Genomic DNA, 23,685 nt, shown 5'->3' with positions numbered 1-23,685 from the left:
GGGTCTCTTTTAGACATCTACACTGTTCTGCCTGGTGGAGCCAATTATACTGGTGTCTTGCTAGAGAGTCAAGCTTACTATTAAAGACTTTCAGTAGATCATCCCAGGTCCCATTGTTTGTCTTCTTCACAATGTTGGAGAATGGCTTATCCCTTCTACAGTCTTCTGTCTCTCCCACTGTTGCCACATAATCTTTACAGTTTCTTCAGGCACATCAGCCTCAATTTCATTATAGCAGCACTTGGCACATACACGGTACATGCAGTTTCTTTGGCGGGGGTCACAGACGATGGCTGCTATTAGCTCAGAAGTGCTTGATGTTTTAAGCAACCCTTTTTGCTTGAGTTTTTCGACCAGAAGTTTAACATTCTCATGATCTATACAAGCACATGTGTTCCGATCATTTGCTTTTGGCTCAGTGATGTGAAATGGCCTTAAACGTAAGAACTGTCTGTAGGATATGGAGTCCTCTCTGGCCACCTCTGAGTTATACTCTCCATGGAGTTCTTTCAGTGTCTTGGTGAGGATGCGTCTGTGAAGTTTAGTTTTGTTTTTCGTTACAGTATCTTTCTTACCAGACAGCTGTCGGCTGTTCTCATCTCTGCTGAGAAAAGAATGGACCTTTTCTCGTCGTGCTGACTTTTCCTTCAAATTCCCTTTCCTCTTACTGGCCATTTTCACCCTACTCTGACCTATGTAAATCCTTCCTTAACTTTTTTTTTTTTTTTTTTTTTTTGAGCTTGGGCTAGTTGTTTTTTCAATTGGAAGAGCCGTTTTCTCAATTTTAAACTCGAATGAAAAATTGAATTTATATTGGCATAGTTAAATAACAAGTTCAGTACATGGAAATGACATACAGTGAGTCTCAAACTCCATTGTTTCCTCCTTCTTATATAAATCTCATTTGTTTAAAAGACCTCCGAAGAACAGGCGAATCTCAACATAACACCGACTGTTATGTAACAGTCGGGGTGTACGCCCCAATATTTGCATATGCCAGCCCATGTTCCCAACATTATAAAAGGCATTAGACAAGGGCAGCCAGTATTAACGTCTGGATCTGTGCACAGCTGAATCATCAGACTAGGTAAGCAAGCAAGAACAATATCGAAAAATGGCAGATGGAGCAATAATAACTGACATGATCCATGATAACATATTTTTAGAGATATTTGTAAACTGTCTTTCTAAATGTTTCATTAGCATGTTGCTAATGTACTGTTAAATGTGGTTAAAGTTACCATCAGTTATTAATGTATTCACGGAGATGAGAGAGCCGTCGCTATTTTCATTTTTAAACACTTGCAGTCTGTATAATGCATAAACACAACTCCATTCTTTATAAATCTCTCCAACAGTGTAGCATTACCCGTTAGCCACGGAGCACTATCAAACTCATTCAAAATCAGAAGTAAACAATATAACAGTATACAATACTCACATAATCCGACGCATGCATGACGAACACTTTGTAAAGATCCATTTTGAGGGTTATATTAGCTGTGTAAACTTTGTTAAGGCACTGTTTAAGGCAAGCGCGAGCTCTGTGGGTGGAGAGCACAGGATTTAAAGGGGCCGCAGCATAAAATCGGCACATTTATAATGATGCCCCAAAATAGGCAGTTAAAAAAATTATTTTGTATTTTGAGCTGAAACTTCACAGACACATTCAGGGGACACCTTAGACTTATATTACATCTTTTAAAAACATAATCTAGGGCACCTTTAATATGTTTTTTTTTGTATGTAAAATCACTTTTGTAAATTGTATTTGATGCGGACACCAAAATGGTGACGTCTCGTCACAATGCATTTGTCAGCAATGCGACATACATTAGTGAATAAGGCATAAAGAGAGCGTTAAAATGACACTAAATTCGATAGGTAAGCCAAGCATATAAAAGAAGTTATAATTTACAGACAAATTCCCTCATTAAGACTAACACTAGCACAACTACAGGCATAATTATATTTTACACATACAGTCTTCAATGCAGGTTTGTGTGTCTGTTGGAATGTGATCTGGCACTTAGTCCACATGAGGGGCCCTTTGATATCCCAAGAGCTAGAAGCATGGCCGCCAGGTCAGTTTCGCCCGGGCCACAAAGTTGTCAAATGTGCTCGTCTTTCGCAGACAGGCCGGAGCCGATGTGAGATTTACAACACAGTCCAGCATGCTAAAAGCGTTCTGAAAATTCCAAAGTTTATTGACTACGAACTGATCCATCCAGACGTTACAACATGTACACATATTTCAAGAATTAGTCTGATTCAGGGGAATCATAAGGCCAATCCTGACTGAAGAGAGGAGGAGCGGGGGATGGAGGAGAGTAATTTGCTCCTGAGAAATGCAATAGCTGCTGATAATACTGAGGAGCTCATATACAGATGCTGTGATAGGCGTCGTATTCCTATTGGTAGACGTAAGTCACCTGGGAGTCAGCTGATGTGAGCTTGACTGACGTGACCTGCCAGAACTGACGCTAATGCTGGATTTTTATAAATCACAACTTATGCGTAGGAACTGGCGTATGCCTCTTTCAGGGCCTGTTTTGTGTGTACGCAATGGTTATACCAGCCCCCAGTTCCCCAGGGAGATGACCAGCACAAGTCTACATCCTGATATAGTGACATGGTCCACTGCGTCAAGACCGCTTTCCTTATTGAGTTAACTGTTCCATGAGAGGAGTAGAAGAGAGGAAGAAGCAGAAGTATGCAGATCTTACTGTCAGGTGCAAGGAGGCTAGATGCAGGACCATCATCAGGCCCTGAATATGAGGTTATCATTGCTCTTTTATTCCCAAAAAAATTATGATCCACAAATAAATGTAACGAGATTAACAAATATGTTTTTGTCACAAACACAACTCTGCCTGGCATTCATTTGTGAATCACTCCTGTACATTTGTGGATCGCTTCCTGTACATTTGTGGATCGCATCTTGTGCATTTGAGGATTTCTGCACACATTTGTGGATCACTTCTTGTGCATTTGAGGATCACCTCGCACATCTGTGGATTTCAAAACATTTCTAGTGTCAAGATGTGCACACAAATCCACAGACAGGTGGACTAAAGTAAACAAAAACTGAAACTAAGACAAAAACGACAGACTAAAAACATAAACTGAAATAAAATAAAAATTTTGATGTTGGCTTGAGAAAGCCTAGCTAGAAAATTTGAAGTAGTTCTAACAGCTTTAAGTTTGAATGATTTAAGTTTGTAGTTCTAACAGCTTTAAGTTTGAAGGTTTTAAGTTTATGTTTTAAAATTGAAGGTTTAAATTTTGAAGTAGTTCTAACCTTTTTAAGTTTAAGGTTTTAAGACTGTTTTAAGTTAGTTTTAAGCTTGAAGTAGTTCTAACAGCTTTACGTTTAAAGGTTTTAAGATTGTTTTAAGTTTAAAGGTTTTAAGATTGTTTTAAGCTTGAAGTAGTTCTAACAGCTTTAAGTTTAAAGGTTTTAAGTTTAAGCTTAAAGTAGTTCTAACAGCTTTAAGTTTAAAGGTTTTAAGATTGTTTTAAATTAGTTTTAAGCTTGAAGTAGTTCTAACAGCTTTACGTTTAAAGGTTTTAATTTTTTTTAAGTTTAAAGGTTTTAAGTTAATTTTAAGCTTGAAGTAGTTCTAACAGCTTTACGTTTAAAGGTTTTAAGATTGTTTTAAGGTTAAAGGTTTTAAGATTGTTTTAAGCTTGAAGTAGTTCTAACAGCTTTAAGTTTAAAGGTTTTAAGTTTAAGCTTAAAGTATTTCTAACAGCTTTAAGTTTAAAGGTTTTAAGATTGTTTTAAATTAGTTTTAAGCTTGAAGTAGTTCTAACAGCTTTACGTTTAAAGGTTTTAAGATTTTTTTAAGTTTAAAGGTTTTAAGTTTGTTTTAAGCTTAAAGTAGTTCTAGCAGCTTTATGTTTAAAGGTTTTAAGATTTTTTTAAGGTTAAAGGTTTTAAGTTTGTTTTAAGCTTAAAGTAGTTCTAGCAGCTTTATGTTTAAAGGTTTTAAGATTTTTTTAAGGTTAAAGGTTTTAAGATTGTTTTAAGGTCAAAGGTTTTAAGATCGTTTTAAGTTTAAAGGTTTAAAGTTCGTTTTAAGCTTGAAGTAGTTCTAACAGCTTTAAGTTTAAAGGTTTTAAGATTGTTTTAAGTTTTTAAGTTTGAAGTATTTTTAACAGCTTTAAATGTAAAGGTTTTAAAGTTTATGTTTTAAGTTCAAAGTAGTTTTAACAGCTTTAAGTTTAAAGATTTTAAGTTTGAAATAGTTTTAAAGGTGCACTATGTAATATTTTCTGCCCGCTAGAGGACTATTCAAAACAAAGGCGTAGCTTGTTGATGCCAAGTTTAAGCGTGGAATCTTGGTCTTCATCTCAATGGTCAGTGGAAAAGAATTGGGACAGGAATAGGACTCGGGAAGTGTTGTGGGAGCTGAACAACACACACCTCATGAGCAGCAGAACTTTTATTATGCCACAGTCGATGGCGCCGCTTCCACTTTCTGGTTATGAGTATGAGATAACACAGCTCTGTTTATCATATAGATACATTTGAGAGTGTTAAAAATGATGTTATAACGTTACTCTGTGCGTTCACTCGGCAGCTGCTGTGAGACAATTTGAGACACACTGCAGTAAGATAGATCGATTTTAGAATATCATATTAAATGCTGGATGGCTTGTGTTGATAAATGACATGCAATTAATATTAAAATGTATTGTATGATGGAGAAAATGCTGTATTACTGTTACTAAAAATAAAGCTGCATCTGATTATGTTAGCTACTTGACAAAATAGTGTTTTTCTCTGATGCATGGTAAAGCATGGTACTCACAAAAAATCAAGAAAATGTGTTGAGCTATATAACAACAAATAGTTTTCTATCTATAAATATATCAAAACAGTTGTTCCCTTGTCTATTAAAACATGTAATATATTAAAGCGCCTTTGTGTTTCCATGGTTTCTACAAAATAAAACCGGAAACCGAGGGTAACGTGGCTATGACGCAATTGACAGGCGACTAATCGCACGTCCCGGAGCCTTGGTTAAAATTGCAATTGTGGTTTTTGGATATTTTACTGCAAAAATATTACATATTGCACCTTTAACAACTTTAAGTTTAAAAGTTCTAAGTTTATGTATTAAGTTTGTAGTTCTAACAGCTTTAAGTTTGAAGGTTTTAAGTTAATGTTTTAAGTTTGAAGTAGTTTTAACAGCAATTTAAAAATGCAAACTATATTAACCTTGAGGTGGACTCCATCCACCATCTACTCAAACTAATCAGGTAATGGTCACGTTGCACTGACCAATCTTAGCACATTCTTACTACAACCAATCACATTTTGCTTTACATTTCTATTCTATAATGAGATTTAAGTGCTATTTCTTATAACGAGATGTAATGTGCAATTTCTGTTCTATAGCGAGATGTAAAATGCTGTTTCTATTCTGTAATGATGTAAAGTGCTATTTCTGTTTTATAGCGAGATGTAAAGTGCTATTTCTATTCTATAACTAGATGTAAAGTGCTATTTCTATTCTATGAGGATATTTAAAGTGCTATTTCTATTCTATAATGAGATGTAAAGTGCTATTTCTATTCTATAACTAGATGTAAGTGCTCTTTCTATTCTATGAGGATATTTAAAGTGCTATTTCTATTCTATAACGAGATGTAGTGCTATTTCTATTCTACGAGATGTAAAGTACTATTTCTATAACTAGATGTAAAGTGCTATTTCTATTCTATAACTAGATGTAAGTGCTCTTTCTATTCTGAGGATATTTAAAGTGCTATTTCTATTCTATAACAAGATGTAGTGCTATTTCTATTCTACGAGATGTAAAGTACTATTTCTATAACTAGATGTAAAGTGCTATTTCTATTCTATAACTAGATGTAAGTGCTCTTTCTATTGTATGAGGATATTTAAAGTGCTATTTCTATTCTATAACGAGATGTAGTGCTATTTCTATTCTACGAGATGTAAAGTGCTATTTCTATTCTATAACTAGATGTAAAGTGCTCTTTCTATTCTATGAGATGTAAAGTGCTATTTCTGTATAACGAGATGTAAAGCGCCATTTCTATTCTATAACGAGATGTAAAGCACTATTTCTGTTCTATAATGAGATGTAAAGCACTATTTCTGTTCTATAATGAGATGTAAAGTGCTATTTCTGTTCTATAACGAGATGTAAAGCACTATTTCTGTTCTATAACGAGATGTAAAGCGCTATTTCTATTCTATAACGAGATGTAAAGCGCTATTTCTATTCTATAATGAGATGTAAAGCGCTATTTCTATTCTATAATGAGATGTAAAGCGCTATTTCTGTTCTATAACGAGATGTAAAGCGCTATTTCTGTTCTATAACGAGATGTAAAGTGTTATTCTCTAGCATTTTCAAAGGCTAATAAAACTGTGGGTTGTCTTTACAGTCTAATAATGGTCTTATGAAATTTTACTTTTACTGTACCAATTTTTATGGACCTTATACTTCCTATCTAAGCCAAGGCACAAGGCAAGATTATTTTACAGTGAGACCGCCCCTGATTATAAAGCAAAACGTGACTGATTGTAGCAAGAATGTACAACGATTGGTCAGCACAAATGGCCATTATCTGATTGGCCTGAGTGGACGGTGGGTGGAGTCCACCTATCTGTGGATTTATGTGCACGGCTTGATGCTAGAAATGTTTTAAAATCCACAAATGTGTCCGGCGAACCACAAATGCGCAGAAAGCATTTCGCAAATGTGTGTGGTGATCCACAAACGCACAGAAAGCGATTCACAAATGTACAGAAAGCGATTCACAAATGTACAGGAAGTGATTCTCAAGTAAATGCCAGGTAGAGTTGTGTTTGCTCCAAACATGTATTTGTGAATCTCTTTACATTTGTGGATCATAATCTGTGTATTCGGAATAAAGGAACAATTCTAACCCCATATCTAACCCCAGACCTGGCTGAAGAGAGCAGATTTTGGTTCTGGATGCTCACGTTTCCTGCTGTGCTACAACAATGGATTTCACTATATCTTCAGTCAGGCGATTTCTCTTTTCAAGGTCATGAAGGAAGTATTATTTGTCTAAATTATGACAGCTAAAGAAAAGAGATTGACAAAAGGTTAGTTGATTCCTAACTAATTTCAAACAATTAAAAATGAAAGCAATGAACTTTACAATTACTTTACTACTGATGTTTCTAGGCTTTGTTTGTGTAATGCAGTTATATCTCATACATCTACATACAGATTTTCATAAAACAATTATTAATCAAGATTTTCATTAAGAACAAAGTCTTCCCAACTCACCATTTAGGCCTTTCCTGTTTTGTTCTAATGTGATGGCCCTCTAAAAAAAAAGAAGAAGAAAATAGTTTTTTACATTTGTGAATGCTGTGAATTTGATGAATGTTTCTTTACTTTTTTATCAATACTGTAATCACTGATGCTTGCGTCACAGTTCAAAAAGTTTGGTTTATGGAGAAAAAGCAACTTACTTTTTTGCCATCCGATTTTCTGATTGCTACATAGATTTCAATCTTTTTACATTCCACTCTCTCTTATTTCATAACGGCTGAAAAAATCGTCAAATTCAGGCAGCTGTTTGAATTCATCATACAAATCTTTAAACAGAAAACACACAACATTATGTTATTATACAGCAGGAGACTGAACTCCAGCAGCAGCTAGTTGTGACTGAACACAGCTGTGCAGATCAGGTGAGGAACCAGCAGGAGTAGAGATAAGGAAAAACTACAACTAACACCACCAACATCAGGATGAAATGGACATGAATGAGAGTGGTAAAATCAGGAGACTCACTGTCTGTCCGCTTGACACTGGATGTGTCTGGATGAACCTGCTCAGGCACAACAGGACACACTTTGGTTTTGGAGTGTTGGGTGGAATGTTTTAAAGTCATCTGGAGGACAGCAGGGACTTTTGTGTGTTTTTCTGCAAACAACAAATTGATTACTGCTACATAGAAATCACACAGTTATTGCTGAATTTCACTTTCATTATGAATTTTTTTTTTCATACAACAGAGTATGATATAGTTAATGACAAACATTCACTATATCATATACATTTTTTTTAGGGCTAGGCAAAAAAAATAAATAAAATTAATTCTCTTTCACCTCTCCTTACGCCTAAACGGACAAATTCACACAAATTTATCTTAAAATCCCCATCTTTGCTAGTATCTAGGTAAATATAGTCGGTTACATAGGTCAAAAACAACAAAAACTAACTATTTTATTCATTTATTATTTTTTTGTGGCGGGGTATGTGAAAATGTATTGAATTAATTAAATCCAAAATCAAGAATCAAATCCAAAAATCTAATCAAAATTGAATCAAGAATCGATATTGAATCAATTGGAGACCTTGTGAATCGAAATCGAATTGATTCGGGACATCTGAATCAATACCCAGCCCTACATTTTATATATGTAAGTTATCTGAATTCAGAGAGTTCAGAAACTGGATGAACTAAGCTCTGTGATAGTGAGTAAGCACACGAGAAGAATGGAAATCAAAACAGTCAAACTAAATTCTTTAAATATAAAACAAAGAAGAATCAGAGTGGTAATAACAGGAGACTAACCGTCTGTCGAATCAACATTGGATGTGTCTGGATGAACCTGCTCAGGCACAACAGGACACACTTTGGTTTTGGGGCGTTGGATGGAACGTTTTAAAGTCGTCCACATCGTCTGGAGGACAGCAGGGACTTTTGTGTGTTTTTCTGCAAACAACAAATTGATTACTGCTACATAGAAATCACAGTTATTGCTGAATTTCACTTTCATCATGATTTATTTTTATTTTTTTTGTCATACAACAGAGTATGATATAGTGAATGACATACATTCACTGTATCATATTAAATTTTTTTAGGGCTAGGCAAAAAAAAAAGTGGTCGATTCAATATTGATTCTCAAAAACCACGAATCGATTTTTCCATATTTATTGAGAAATTTTGTGTGCGCAGCGCATACAACTGAAGAGCTCCGAGTTGCACGCTTCAGACAGTGTACAAATAATAAAATTAATTCTCTTTCACCTCTCCTTGCGCCTAAACGGACAAATTCACACAAATTTATCTTAAAATCCCCATCTTTGCTAGTATCTAGGTAAATATAGTCGGTTACATAGGTCAAAAACAACAGAAACTAACTATTTTATTCATTTATTATTTTTTTGTGGCGGGGCATGTGAAAATGTATTGAATTAATTAAATCCAAAATCAAGAATCAAATCCAAAAATCTAATCGAAATTGAATCAAGAATCGATATTGAATCAATTGGAGACCTTGTGAATCGAAATCGAATCGATTCGGGACATCTGAATCAAGACCCAGCCCTACATTTTATATATGTAAGTTATCTGAATTCAGAGAGTTCGGAAACTGGATGAACTAAGCTCTGTGATAGCGAGTAATATATGTGATAAGCACACGAGAAGAATGGAAATCAAAACAGTCAAACTAAATTCTTTAAATATAAAACAAAGAAGAATCAGAGTGGTAATAACAGGAGACTAACCGTCTGTCGAATCAACACTGGATGTGTCTGGATGAACCTGCTCAGGCACAACAGGACACACTTTGGTTTTGGGGCGTTGGATGGAATGTTTTAAAGTCGTCCACATCGTCTGGAGGACAGCAGGGACTTTTGTGTGTTTTTCTGCAAACAACAAACATTGATTAGAAACATCTGTTTTATTAGCACAGATTACAGCTGAGTGATTCACTAGTAAAACTGTCCTGATGTGGAGCTGCTAGGCTAGAGTGGGCCTTGCCCCTAGAAACAGAAAACAGAGCTTAGGGTAATAATGACTCACCGTTTTGCAGTTCGATGGACACGGATGAAACTCGGACAGGCACTGGCTGGGATTTGGCTAAATCCGGCTGTGGTGTATAACTGGTGCGAGTCTGTGGTGCACTGTCCGAGTCGGAGGATAGGAAGAGATGCTTTACAGCCTTATGTAAACTCCGGAAGGCACAGGCTGCTTTCCTCTTCCTTCCTTTTTTAGCTTTTTCTAAAATGAAGAAAAATAAATGGCAAATAATTAGAAACATCTCTGTGAATGATTATTAGAGCTGCATGCACTAATCAATTCAATTAAAGGTGAAATAGCACAACAAATATCATTTTCAGATTTCCACAAAGAATTGAACATAGAAAATAACAGAACAGCAGAAACATCATGAAAGAAAGGTAATAATGACTCACTGCCATCCAGATAACTGGAGAGATTTGACACAGACGGCTGCCCATAGACAGGATTTGTGTCCGCCGTTGGCCTGATCCTTGAGGGACGTGGGACACACAGAGACTCTGGACCTTCATAGATCTGGCCTGGCAGACACATCATCTCACCATGGACAGGATTTGTGTCTGCCGTTGGCCTGATCCTGGAGGGACCTGGGACACATGGAGACTCCAGATCTTCACAGATCTGGCCTGGCAGACACATCATCTCATGATGGACAGGATTTGTGTCCACCGTTGGCCTGATCCTGGAGGGACGTGGGACACACAGAGACTCTGGATCTTCACAGATCTGGCCTGGCAGACACATCATCATCTCATGATGGACAGGAGTTGTGTCTGCCGTTGGCCTGATCCTGGAGGGACCTGGGAGACACAGAGATTCTGGACCTTCACAGATCTGGCCTGGCAGACACATCATCATCTCATGATGGACAGGAGTTGTGTCCGCCGTTGGCCTGATCCTGGAGGGACCTGGGACACATGGAGACTCTGGATCTTCACAGATCTGGCCTGGCAGACACATCATCATCTCATGATGGACAGGAGTTGTGTCCGCCGTTGGCCTGATCCTGGAGGGACCTGGGAGACACAGAGACTCTGGATCTTCACAGATCTGGCCTGGCAGACACATCATCATCTCATGATGGACAAGATTTGTGTCCGCCGTTGGCCTGATCCTGGAGGGAACTGGGACACACAGAGACTCTGGATCTTCACAGATCTGGCCTGGTAGACACATCATCATCTCATGATGGACAGGAGTTGTGTCCGCCGTTGGCCTGATCCTGGAGGGACCTGGGAGACACAGAGACTCTGGATCTTCACAGATCTGGCCTGGCAGACACATCATCATCTCATGATGGACAAGATTTGTGTCCGCCGTTGGCCTGATCCTGGAGGGACCTGGGACACACAGAGACTCTGGATCTTCACAGATCTGGCCTGGCAGACACATCATCATCTCATGATGGACAGGAGTTGTGTCCGCCGTTGGCCTGATCCTGGAGGGACCTGGGAGACACAGAGACTCTGGATCTTCACAGATCTGGCCTGGCAGACACATCATCATCTCATGATGGACAAGATTTGTGTCCGCCGTTGGCCTGATCCTGGAGGGAACTGGGACACACAGAGACTCTGGATCTTCACAGATCTGGCCTGGCAGACACATCATCATCTCATGATGGACAGGAGTTGTGTCCGCCGTTGGCCTGATCCTGGAGGGACCTGGGAGACACAGAGACTCTGGATCTTCACAGATCTGGCCTGGCAGACACATCATCATCTCATGATGGACAAGATTTGTGTCCGCCGTTGGCCTGATCCTGGAGGGAACTGGGACACACAGAGACTCTGGATCTTCACAGATCTGGCCTGGTAGACACATCATCATCTCATGATGGACAGGAGTTGTGTCCGCCGTTGGCCTGATCCTGGAAGGACCTGGGACACACAGATCTAGATCCGGCTGTGGTGTAAGACGGGGGTTTACAGCCTTTCCGACTTTCCACTTGCTCCCTGTCGCAGGTTTTTCTAAAACAAAGAAAAATGAATAGCAAACCATTAGAAAAATGTCTAACCACAGATGAAAAACTAACAAATTTCTGAAAATGAAACCTTGGTTTTTATCTGATGAATTCATCTAATAATAAAAAAAAAAAACTATTACATTTAAGTCCCCCCCCCCCTTTTTTTAAATGAGGCCAGGAGTCAAACTCTGAGCCAAGAACTCATGAAGGAGCAGCAAATTTCAATTGACAAGAACACTACAAAGATTAGTCACATAGCAATAACTCTATCTCTTTAACCCTTTAACTTTCACCGCTTGAAGGAGCCAATGAAAAAAATCATGGAACACTTGGAAATTTAACCTGGAATTTTGAAAAATCTCGAAAATAAATAAAAAAACTTTCAGAAATATAAGTAACTATTCCAGTAAAATATAAAATAGTTTTGCTCGTTATGCTCAGCTCTAAAATATTTTATCAGCATATTGCACAAATTGTTGAATAGCCTATTAGTTGAAGTGATAAGTTACACCTTGCAAAATATCAATAAAATTAGATGAAATCATAAATTATTTTTTTCATTTAGCACTGCAACGACAATGTCTTATTATAAGGGATGTTTACATAGTCCCCAAAATATAATTTCTGCATTTACACAAATAAAGCAGTTCAAAAGTTTACATACACTTAATTGATTCTTAATTGATGTATGTCATGTTTAGAAAATGAAGAAATCAAATTAATTTTGTCATTTTAAGTATATGCCAGACCAAAAGTCTCTAAACAGTCAAACAAAAACAAACGTACTGTATTGTTTCAATTTCAGAATCACAGAAAGTACAAATATTGTGATAGGAAGGGGAAATATCATTAAAATGTTAAAGTCTACTTCCTTAGCTTTGGGAGAATTTGATATGTAAACAAACATAATGTGACTTGAACTGTACATATATTTAAATGACTTTTGATGTAACGAACAATCTTAGTTCAGTAGATCATAAACCTAGGCTATGAATCAAAAACCTTTCTTTCTCTTCCATCTCACCTGTCGGGCTGTTCTTCATGGTCTCAGCTTTCAACTCTGCAAATGCTGACAGAATCAGAGCTAATCTTGAACAACACAGAGGTGTGATTTCTGCTAAATGTGTGTAAACACTGAGAGCAAACTACTTTGTGTCTGAAGCCAGCCGTGTGAGAGAGTACAATCGCACTAACAGTCAACCGCGCGTTCACAGGGTATATGCAGGAATCTTGAAGTTAATTTTAATACCTTTTCAAGACTTTTTCCAAGACCTTCTCAATATTTTTAATACCTCACCGCCATTTCAAGCTGTAACCATTTACATCAGTGATACTTTTAACTTAACAGTTTTAGTTTGTGATAAAGACTATAGACCACTCTGATACAAAAAATCAAATAGGCTGGGATAGTAAATCAAAGCAAAATTTATTAAAAAACAAAACAAAACTTTGCTCCACCCTCAACAACATTCATGCTGACATGTGCCTCAGTTCTTCTGATTTTGTTCCCAGCAGCTTCTCAGTTTGGGCCAATTCGTTCTGTTTTTCTTTACTACGTTTTCTGAGGATGTTGGACTTCGTGATCAGTTGTGCCATTAATGTCCCAGATTTCCCCTCTGCCTGCTCGGCTAACTTATCAGCATCTGTTTGGAGGGAGTCGCACACCTCTGTCAGAACCGTTCGTTTCCGTTTCAGGTCTTCTATCTCCTCTTGCACTGCTTTTCTTTTGAGGTCCTGTGTGGAACTCTGTTTCTTCTTCCGTTCATCTTCCAGGTAACTCCTGTACCTTGACCTTGCACAGGCTACTGAAGCCATGAGCTCCTTTGTGAGAGGTACCTTCAAAACACCCCCACAGACACTGATCTTGTCACATATCAGCCTCAAAGCTTCCATCGACTTTTCGAGGATGTTGCATGTTTCAACCTCCTTGTTGATGGAAAACCCTCTTTCCACCATGGCTTGTCCGTGGGACAGAAGTAGAAGGCTCTGAGAAAACTTATATAGCTCTGGGGTGCGTTTCCCAAAGCGAACTATGGTCGCAAGTTCCGTCGTTACCAATAGACTTCAATGGGACTTACGACCATGGTTCACCAACGATGCTTTCGGGAAACTCACCCCTGGATAAGACTTGCTGAGGGCTGAATGCAGGAAGACATCAAGTTGCTCCTTCAGTGGCTGGAAGGAGGAGAATCTCTCATCTCTCGCCTCAAGAGAGAGAAAGCTCTGGAACTGTTGTATGATTACATCACCTGGAATAAGAAAAAATAAAAATAAAAATAGGTAAAATATAATTCGAGTCATTTTATTAATCTTTCATTGGACAAATACACAGCACAGCGTCTGTACACATAAAAAGGTAAGCAGTGTACTGTAGATATCTTCTGTGTTGAAAAAAATCTTAGACACTTTCACACTAACACAACAGTAACTTCTTCTCTCCCTAAGTTTTTCCTACCAGCAGAGATGCCTCCTGCCAACTTCTTGTCCTGCAGCATTGTTTGTACTACAGTCTTAATCTTTGTGAGGGATCCTTCTGCATCGCTGTGCATGCTTCTGGGGTCCAGACATCCAATGGCCCTGACCACTGGAATTTTCAGGGGACTTTTCACCTGCACTTTCTGAACAATCTTAACCAGGCCCTGCATGCACTCTTTCCTGAAGGTTAGAACTAAAAGCTCACCTCCCCTGCTTCCTGGCTTGCTCTGAAGTGCCTGACAAATAAGCAACATAGACTATAGCATGTAAATGATGAAGAAGGTAAACTTAATCATCTAAAAATAAGTTTCTCCATGCCGGCAATAATAATAATAATAATAATACAAACAGCAGAATAAAATTTAAAAATTTTACTAGTTGCATTGTACAGAGAACAAAAATCCATCCCAGAAAAGAAAATAGTCAATATCAAAATTACCTTGATGGCAGATTCAGCACCCAGTCCTATGTCAACATTCTTGTAGGATACCCTATTCACTTCATCAGCAACGTAAATTTTGGTCAGCCTCAGGGAAGTGGCATCTTGCAGGAACTCTTGCTTTACAAACCGCCGCAGGAGACTCTTAAAAGGATATAAGTAATCAGTGACAGAACCTACTAGCCTACCATTAAACAGATCATTCTTCTTACTGCTTCTTTCTAATCATGAAAAATGTTGGTTTAAAATGTGTGTTATGAATTTATGTATTAATTTTATATTGTATTATTGTGAACAAGAGGAACAAATAAAATGAAAGGAAGTAATTGGTGTGTGTGTATGTGTTTGTTGGCATCCAGGTTTTATCTCAAGTGAGTTCTATGTAACAATCTATGTAAAACTGCACACATTGCATTGATTTTACAGAGTTGTGGACCACCACACATCCACAGGTAGATAGTTGAATTAGGCCCTATTGTAATGATTACCTTCAGCAGCTCACTTAAATCTTTGGCAAAGAAGGGCAGAACTGGCTCATCAGTTTGATAGTTGGTCAGGAAGAGGCTAAAGGTCCTGGATATTGCCAGGAAGAACTGGAGCTTGGCAATCATGAGGGGATCCGCTTGTGCTGCCTCAATGGTGTCGTAAGAGGCAGTACTGGGGTTTGGAAGCTTCTTCTGCTTAACGGCATCTACGTACATCATGACCATTGGCCACACTTGAACTGCCCTCTCTGCCACGGGGACATTTTCAATCCACCTATGCAAAAATGAACAATGTCTGCTCACTCCAATTTCATTTCACTTTATTGTTGCAAAATAAAAGCACAGACATTTTGGGCCAAATCCTTTTGCAATGTGTATGGCAAACAACTCTCAACCCACCTGTGGCCACAGAATGGTAGCGGAAAGGTGTAGGACCCAGTCAAGGCAGTAAAATCTTCCCTCCTAGCTGGAACATTATGAAAGAGGTAGTAGAGTGCTCGAAGGAGCTTGTCCATCTGCCACATGGTAAAGCCAGCCTTCAGTGCATTGTGGAGGGTGTGAAGCCCACAGCTTCCAACATTAACCAGATGAGCACCATACAGGGTTGCGTTTCCCGAAAGCATCGTTGGTGAACTATGGTCGTAAGTCCCATTGAACTCTATTGGTAACGACGGAACTTACGACCATAGTTCGCTTTGGGAAGCGCACCCCAGCTCAGCATGCTCAGTCTGGAGGAGGTCTGCAAGCTTCAAGTTGACATTTGGGCCGTCCATACTGATGGAGAGAAGCTGCCTTGTGTTCAGTTTTGCAACACATTCCTGAGAATAAACACAAGTATATTAATGGCAATATTCCTTTTATGTTTTTTTTTTAATACACTGGCATTCAATAAGGTATTAGCCTGATTTTCACTCATATTATATGTAAAATGGTTATAAGAAATAATGTTTTGGGTGTGCAAATTCCTGGAGCAAAAATACAATATTAGCACACCAATATGTTTTTGTAAGTGAAACAAACAAGTGGTACTAACAAACATGAGTGAATGTTCTTCACTGTACATCCAGGTAATGTGCTCCAATTACTTCCAACCAATTCAAGCGAAACTGAACTGCTAGTCTGGTCAACCAACTTCACTCTTCACTCTGAACCAACTTCAGACAATTTGCTAGTCAAAGAACCCACAGCAACCACACACTCGCATAATCAAATACATGTACGCAGGCGCATGCACACACACACACACACACACACACACACACGTCCATGCAAGCACGCAAACACACACAAATCTCAGATCTACACAACAGTAACCTTTATCACACCACTGTGTGTGTCACATTTATACATGTTTATACTTTCTGACAGACAACCAACCTCTTTATCATCCATGGCTCCTTCTCCCCAACCCCATCAACCTGTTTTTAGTCACTTGCCACATCCCAGTCTCATCTATTAATCTACACTTTAGCCACACGATTGTCCATAGGCCTAAGTATCAAAAATTAAAGTTGAAATGCTAGTAAGTTAACTTACTTTGATGTGATGCAACAGGTCGACAGCTTTTCCGTGTCCCAAGAATTGAGAGCCAAGGTACCTAGCCAGAACATATCTTTATTAATATGACACTCCTCAAAACACATAACAGGTTGAAAATGAAATAAATAAAAATATAGTATATAGAGTATATATAATATATAGTACTAAGCAGGAGGTACCTAGATTGGACATGGTCATCTTCACAGAATCGAATGTGGACATCAAGCTGTTTCGTTTTTGTTGACTGGTTGAGTGACTCGTCAAACATTAAAACAAACTGGCCAGCCTTGTTGATGGTGTTGATGAGCTCCTGCTTGAAGTGTGGTGCTAACCCGAATCGTATCATGTATCCGGTTTTGTCCTTGCCACAAGTAAACGATTTTGCTATATCCGAATCTGAAAACATAGCCTTGAAAACTTCAGCCACGTTTTCGTTTGAGTTCAGTGAATGGTGTTTCTCCGCTGTGTGGAGACACCACAACACCTCAGCACGCAGTGTTGCTGTGCCGCCCAGAGCCACTCTGATGTCGGCTGCAGAAGATGAGGAAGCAGAGATAGCCCGGGTCGTAGCTGTAGCTTCAGGTGCGACTGCCGTTGGTGTAAAGACGTTGGCACTAGGTTGTGGTGGTGCAACGCGATTACCACAGAAGCTAGCGATGGAGAGCTGCCGCTCTTTGCGGCTAGCAGCGGTTTTGTGGCTAGCACAACACATGTGGGACTTTAACAGGTTAATGCCCATTGACACAATACTTATTTTTTTCTTGCATAATGTACAATATGCCTCCTTGACATTCCCCTCGACTGGCTGCAGCCACTCTTTAAAGTCCGGCATTTCCAGCCAGGACGCTTTTTAAATAAAAATGACTAAATTCAAAAATTTAAGACTTTATAAAGCCGTGATAAGACTTTTTAATACTTTTTAAGGGTCTTAATTTTCCCAAAATTGATTTATCACCTTTTAATACTTTTCAAGACCCCGCGGATACCCTGGTTCAGCGCTTTAAATACAGCCGCTGCACTGTGACGTCACGTCCCGGATTCCACGTGACGTCACACGGCTGCAAGGCCGCCATTCGCCGCCTGTCTGCTGCGCTGTGGGCTGTGATAAACGGATTAACATTTTACTATCTAACCCCACAAAACCTGAGCGTCGTCAGTAATGGATTGTTACTGTCGCTCCCAAAGATGTCTGTCCTGTTTTATTTTGAAATATACCCCTCAGTTCCCAGGCATTCAGCGCGAGACTCGCGCAATTGACGCTTTCACGCTCTCACATGCAGTGAAAAATCATCGCGGAGCAAAGATGACACTGACAACAGGCAAGACAGAGCAGGTTTTATTTATTTATATATGAAATACAGTCTCAGCTTTCAAATGTTGTCAGTTTTATTACAAAGTTAAAACAGTAAATGCCGTTTGGCGCTCTTAAATGTCACGTGACACGTCGAATCTCTCCCTCTTTACTGCTATTTAACAGTAAATAAACACAAATGAACAGTAAAGGTGTGTGGAAAGACACAGTTCAGCTTACTGAAATGAATCATGTCTCATATTATCGATCAATAAAACAGCTGGAGGACAATATGGCGCACAAGGTGACATTTACCTCAGGAAAGACATTTAATGACCATAACATGTTAGTTAACCACACAGAAACAAGTATTGTGCTAAATCTGTGCACTGTATTGCATATTTATTAGATTTTTATACTCATTAAAACTATTATAACATTATTACAATAAAAACACTAATTTGAGCCCTTAATTTTAAACTTTAATAATTACAGCAGCTGATTCCACTAATGTTTACAGCATTAGAGATTTTTTCATTGAGAAAAAATAATATGTAGCTGATATTGATCCAGAATCAGTCTCAAGCTTATGAATTGAGATTGAGTAATAAATATCTGTCTATCTATCAGTCATAATGTTTTCTTACGTATCATCTGACTTCAGCTTCAACTGGACACCTTTCTGCTGTCTGTAACGACAGTGGCTACGTTTACATGAACCCAAATAATCCATTTGTGATTGGATTGACGGCTCAATCGGATTGAAAAACGTTCATGTAAACACCTTAATCAATCCAATTGAGCTTGATCCGAATTAAATTTCGATCGGATTGGAAGGGGTGGTTTATTCCTTTTCTAATCCAATCCAACAGCAACAAATTTGCATATAAATGCTAGAATCCGACTACTTTCTCAATCGTATTCAGAAGTCTCTGGAGCACATGCGCAGTGCAGTGTTGCGCAAATTCACGTTCACGTCTTTAGTTGTAAAGATGTATGCCAACAGGCAGTGGCGTAGCTATATCCCTTCATCATAATATTGGAAATCTTTCCGTTTTAAAACAAGAAGGGGAGCCAACGGATATCACACAAGAAGCAACGTGCAAACTTTGCGCAAGAGTTATGCCGGTGAAAGCTTATCCTCGGTCAGTAGGCTATTCAAAGTAAAAGTAAAAAGTGAGCTGTCTGATGCTGCATTAATGGAGCATATTCTCTCAGAGACTAATTTCAAAATAATATGCTGATAACGGTATATAACTGTCTTAATATATTCCATTTCTCTTCTAGCTGTACATATAGATTAGTGAAACAAATGAGAATAATAGTATTTCATGTTAAACAGTCGGTGCTTGAAGTAAAGCTGCGCTTAATTTTCATTGATGACTGCAGTGTTAGGAAATATTATAGCCTACACTCTTAAGGGGTTAGTTCACCCAAAAATGAAAATAATGTCATTTATTACTTACCCTCATGCCGTTCCACACCCGTAAGACCTTCGTTTATCTTCAGAACACAAATTAAGATATTTTTGTTGAAATCCGATGGCTCCGTGAGGCCTGCATAGCCAGCAATGACATTTCCTCTCTCAAGATCCATTAATGTACTAAAAACATATTTAAATCAGTTCATGTGAGTACAGTGGTTCAATATAAATATTATAAAGCCACAAGAATATTTTTGGAGCGCCAAAAAAACCACAAAATAACGACATATTTAGTGATGGCTGATTTCAAAACACTGCTTCAGGAAGCATCGGAGCATAATGAATCAGCGTGTCGAATCATGATTCAGATCGCGGGTCAAACTGCCAACAGCTGAAATCACGTGACTTTGGCACTCCGAACAGCAGATTCGACACACTGATTCATCTGTGCTCCGATGCTTCCTGAAGCAGTGTTTTGAAATCGGCCATCACTAAATAAGTTATTTTGGGTTTTTTTGGTGCACCAAAAATATTCTTGTTGCTTTATAATATTAATATTGAACCACTGTACTCACATGACCTGATTTAAATATGTTTTTAGTACATTAATGGATCTTGAGAGAGGAAATGTCATTGCTCCCTATGAAGGCCTACACTGAGCCATCGGATTTCATCAAAAATATCTTAATTTGTGTTCTGAAGATGAACGAAGGTCTTACGGGTGTGAAACGACATGAGGGAGAGTAATAAATTACATTATTTTCATTTTTGGGTGAACTAACCCTTTAATAATTTTAATTATAGGCCTATAATTCATTGTAAAATAGACCTAAAAAAAACATTTAAAACATTTTTAAAGATAGCTAATAGCCTAATCTATCTTTTATTATCCTCACAGCACGGATTATATTAATTTACTAATAAAAGTAGCTGAACCTAATTGTTGTAATAATAGACTAGAAGAATGTAATAGGCCTGCATTAATTGGAAATACCAAATCCTCTTAGTATAGCCAAGATTTGATGCTTTTGACAATATCTCTTGCTATTGTCGATACATGATCGTCTGTTGATGCAACCCAGGTTACCACAAGTGTGATTGAAATGACGTCACACATGCACAGGAATGTATGTAAAACACATATAAATGGATATTTCAATCAGATTACAATGTTTAGAGTGCATGTAAACAGATCTGCAATCGGATTCAATTCATTCGGATTGATGAAAATTGGTGCATGTAAACGTAGCCATTATTGTGAAGCGTCCTTGAGCTTGGGAAAGGCACTAAATAAATTAAACATTATTAATGGATACAATAATTGAACCACTGTGAGACTGGAGAGGTGAACTAATCGCTTGTTTTTTCTGTACAGTCATCCTAGAGGTCAACACACACGACCTTTGAGAGGTCAGTCACGACACTCCATCAGGCGACAACGTTTACCTCTCCAAACGCTCTCCGTCCACACTAGCAGTTTTCCAAAGGTTTCTCGTCCACACTGAAACATCGGCAAATTACATCTTACTGCGGTTACTGTGAATATATCACTGAATACATTAGGTTATTAATTATTGATTTTTTTATAGGTGATGTTGCTGGGTAAGTGAATTAAAATCATAAAAATCACTAATATGAGTTCATTTAAGCAGTTAATTTCATTTAAAAAATGATCAAAAACCTGTGTGAGAACAACTTGCACAGTAAAACATTAAACTCACTCCGCTGCCCATCTTATACGGGGCAGTTCGCCAAATACTAGGCTATTGTATTTGAATAAACGTTTTGTTTATACACTTTTACACCTCCTCACATGCCTTATATCCCACAACAACAACCAGGACAACCAATTTTCTCTGGCATTTCAGATAAAGCCAGAATACCCAGTTTTAATGGGTTAACCCACTTTACACGCTGCATATTCTGGGTTCATCTGCTTACCTGTACATAGTATAGTATATTATTTCTTTAATAAATTGAATACTGTATTTTAATATTACTGTTTTAGTGCACTAAGGCACATTTTTATAATAGGTTTCAATGGGAAAACACTTAATGTGAGACTTTGCATTGCAATCTGAGCAAACATGCGTAGTTCAAACGAAAACGAAATGAAAGACGAAAACGAGACTTGATTTCAGATGCCTGGTGTTGGTGAACGCAATCGTGTGAGGAGCTTTTGGGAGGGAATTATACTGACCAAAACAGCATTCCAGATGCTGGGCAACAAGATCTGGTTGGTCCAGTAATCCCTTTCCATCTCAAAGTCACATGTCTTTTTTGATGCACATCAAGGAATTTATTCTGTAAAAGTGTTTCCATCATAGTTTATGTGCATGTTTTCTTGTTGCATAAAAAAATTATCCAACTCAGTTGAGCGCATACATTTTTTTATGCAAATTTTTAGAACCTATGCCCATCTTGGGGTTTTCATCCAGCATTTTTTTATGCGATATCCCAAAATGCACATAAAAATAGGTAGATGGAAACATAGCTACTGAAGCTGAATGATGTAATTCAAACGGTCTTTTTGCTATCTTGTAATCACGGCACGTGTGTGTGTGTGTGTGTGTGTATATATATATATATATATATATATATATATATATATATATATATATATGCTGCGTTGAAAAAAGCTGTTGAAACTAGATCGGACAGAAAACTTGAAAAGCACCGTTTATTGCATTTATATGTTTGTTCTGTTGTATTTTTTGTGCTATTACTGGGATTACAGCCAAAATGTAAGTTTTTAAATCAGTAAATCAGAAATGCATGACACACCATTGCTGATAGTGTTCCAGCAAACATTGTTTTATCATGGGAACATCACTTAGAGAAACTTCATCTTAATCAATCAGACCAGAGATTGCACACACATACACATGGCACAAGAGAACAAAATTGATATAAGACAAAACTTGTTGATAATTTATTCTCTAGTTTAGTTGGTCCATCACCCAAATATTGAAGGAGGGCCCAAAATGCAGCCCACCCCACAGCATAACCACTGGGTAATCTGATTTCAGATCAATTGTATTAAAGAAAAAATGGTTTTTAAAGTATAACGGAATGTGCAATTTCAAAATGGTTTTCACAGGATGAATAATGAGTGTTTAAGCTTTCTAATAACCTAATTTATTATGATTGGGGGAAAATGGCAATAAAAAAGTGTCCCGCTACAGTTAGCAGGTTAATAGACCAGACTTACACAAAACTTTTGTTTGCTAGATCAGTTCCATTCATTATTCGTGGCTATTCTATATTCACATACAGAAATAATTAGTTTTTCTTATTGTGTTCTATTACTTAAAAATTAATGGATCTGTGCAGGATTTGAGGGCCCTAAGGCAACAACAAGATATAGAGTACAATAACTCCCTAGAAACTGACAGAGCAAGGGTAAGTATAATAATACAAATACTATAATACGATATTGCACATTTTTGCTGTCAGAAAAAAATGACACATATGGACGATGGTTGCCCTTACAAAAAAGAAGTGTGCTATTTTTAGAAACAAAAAAAAGGACTCAGGTTTACAACAACTTGAGGGTGAGTAAAATGATGACAGAAGTTTCATTTTTGGGTGAACTGTCCCTTTAATACTTTGTGGCTTTCTTTTTGGTTCATACATTTTCAAATGTAACAGGAGATAAGGAGGAGACAGATGCAAGAGTGTGAAAGGCAACAGAGAAAAGTATATTCAAATTTAATGAAGCTGGAAGGCTAGTTATCTAAGTTATTTTTTTCTGTGTATGTAACTGAAAATTTTGCACTTTTTAAAAAGACAATAGATGATCGCCCGAGGCACATATCGACTATTGTTGAGCCAGCCGATGGAATTATGATACAATTCAAATACCCAGATGGGAGAGTCCTGAAGAGGAGATTCAATGTCTCTCAGTCATTTCTGGTTAATTGCTATTTCACTTATCTACTTGTTAATTCAAGAAAGATATTGATTTTTTTTTTTTTTTTTTTCAATTACTAATAATTTATTCTGCTTCTGACAGGACCTGGTCGTTTACTGGTGTTGATGACATGGAAAGTGAGGTGTTCTCAGTGCAGCTGCCCCTCTCACTAACGTCTCGGTTACAAAGTGTTGCCATTTTAAGTATATTTAAATACAGAATTACACCACAAGTATAAAAAATAGCAGAAAATATCTCTAGTGTATCATAATTAACAAATTACAATTATTTACTATAATATGTAATGTATAGCAAAC

The 23,685-nt window shown here is 37.8% G+C and overlaps 2 protein-coding genes across 2 annotated transcripts in view; both read right to left on the bottom strand.

The window, feature by feature from the left end:
• The window catches only part of LOC125263219 (zinc finger protein 271-like), a 237,334-nt gene that overhangs the window by 161,765 nt on the left and 51,884 nt on the right, over window positions 1–23,685 (bottom strand). The gene's annotated exons all lie outside the window — the stretch shown is intronic.
• On the bottom strand, window positions 13,180–15,962 carry LOC125263457. Its single transcript, XM_048182447.1, has 5 exons — window positions 15,602–15,962; window positions 15,206–15,476; window positions 14,718–14,861; window positions 13,919–14,052; window positions 13,180–13,807 (listed from the first exon to the last, which is right to left on the bottom strand). The coding sequence occupies exons 1-4, from the start codon at window positions 15,823–15,825 to the stop codon at window positions 14,044–14,046; spliced, it is 648 nt and encodes a 215-aa protein (XP_048038404.1). The 5' UTR covers window positions 15,826–15,962; the 3' UTR covers window positions 13,180–13,807; window positions 13,919–14,043.

The sequence above is a fragment of the Megalobrama amblycephala genome, linkage group LG1 (genome assembly GCF_018812025.1).
Source record: "Megalobrama amblycephala isolate DHTTF-2021 linkage group LG1, ASM1881202v1, whole genome shotgun sequence".
Taxonomy (NCBI): domain Eukaryota; kingdom Metazoa; phylum Chordata; class Actinopteri; order Cypriniformes; family Xenocyprididae; genus Megalobrama; species Megalobrama amblycephala.
The sequence above is the reverse complement of the archived record's forward strand: the minus strand, read 5'-3'. Positions and strand labels throughout refer to the sequence as shown.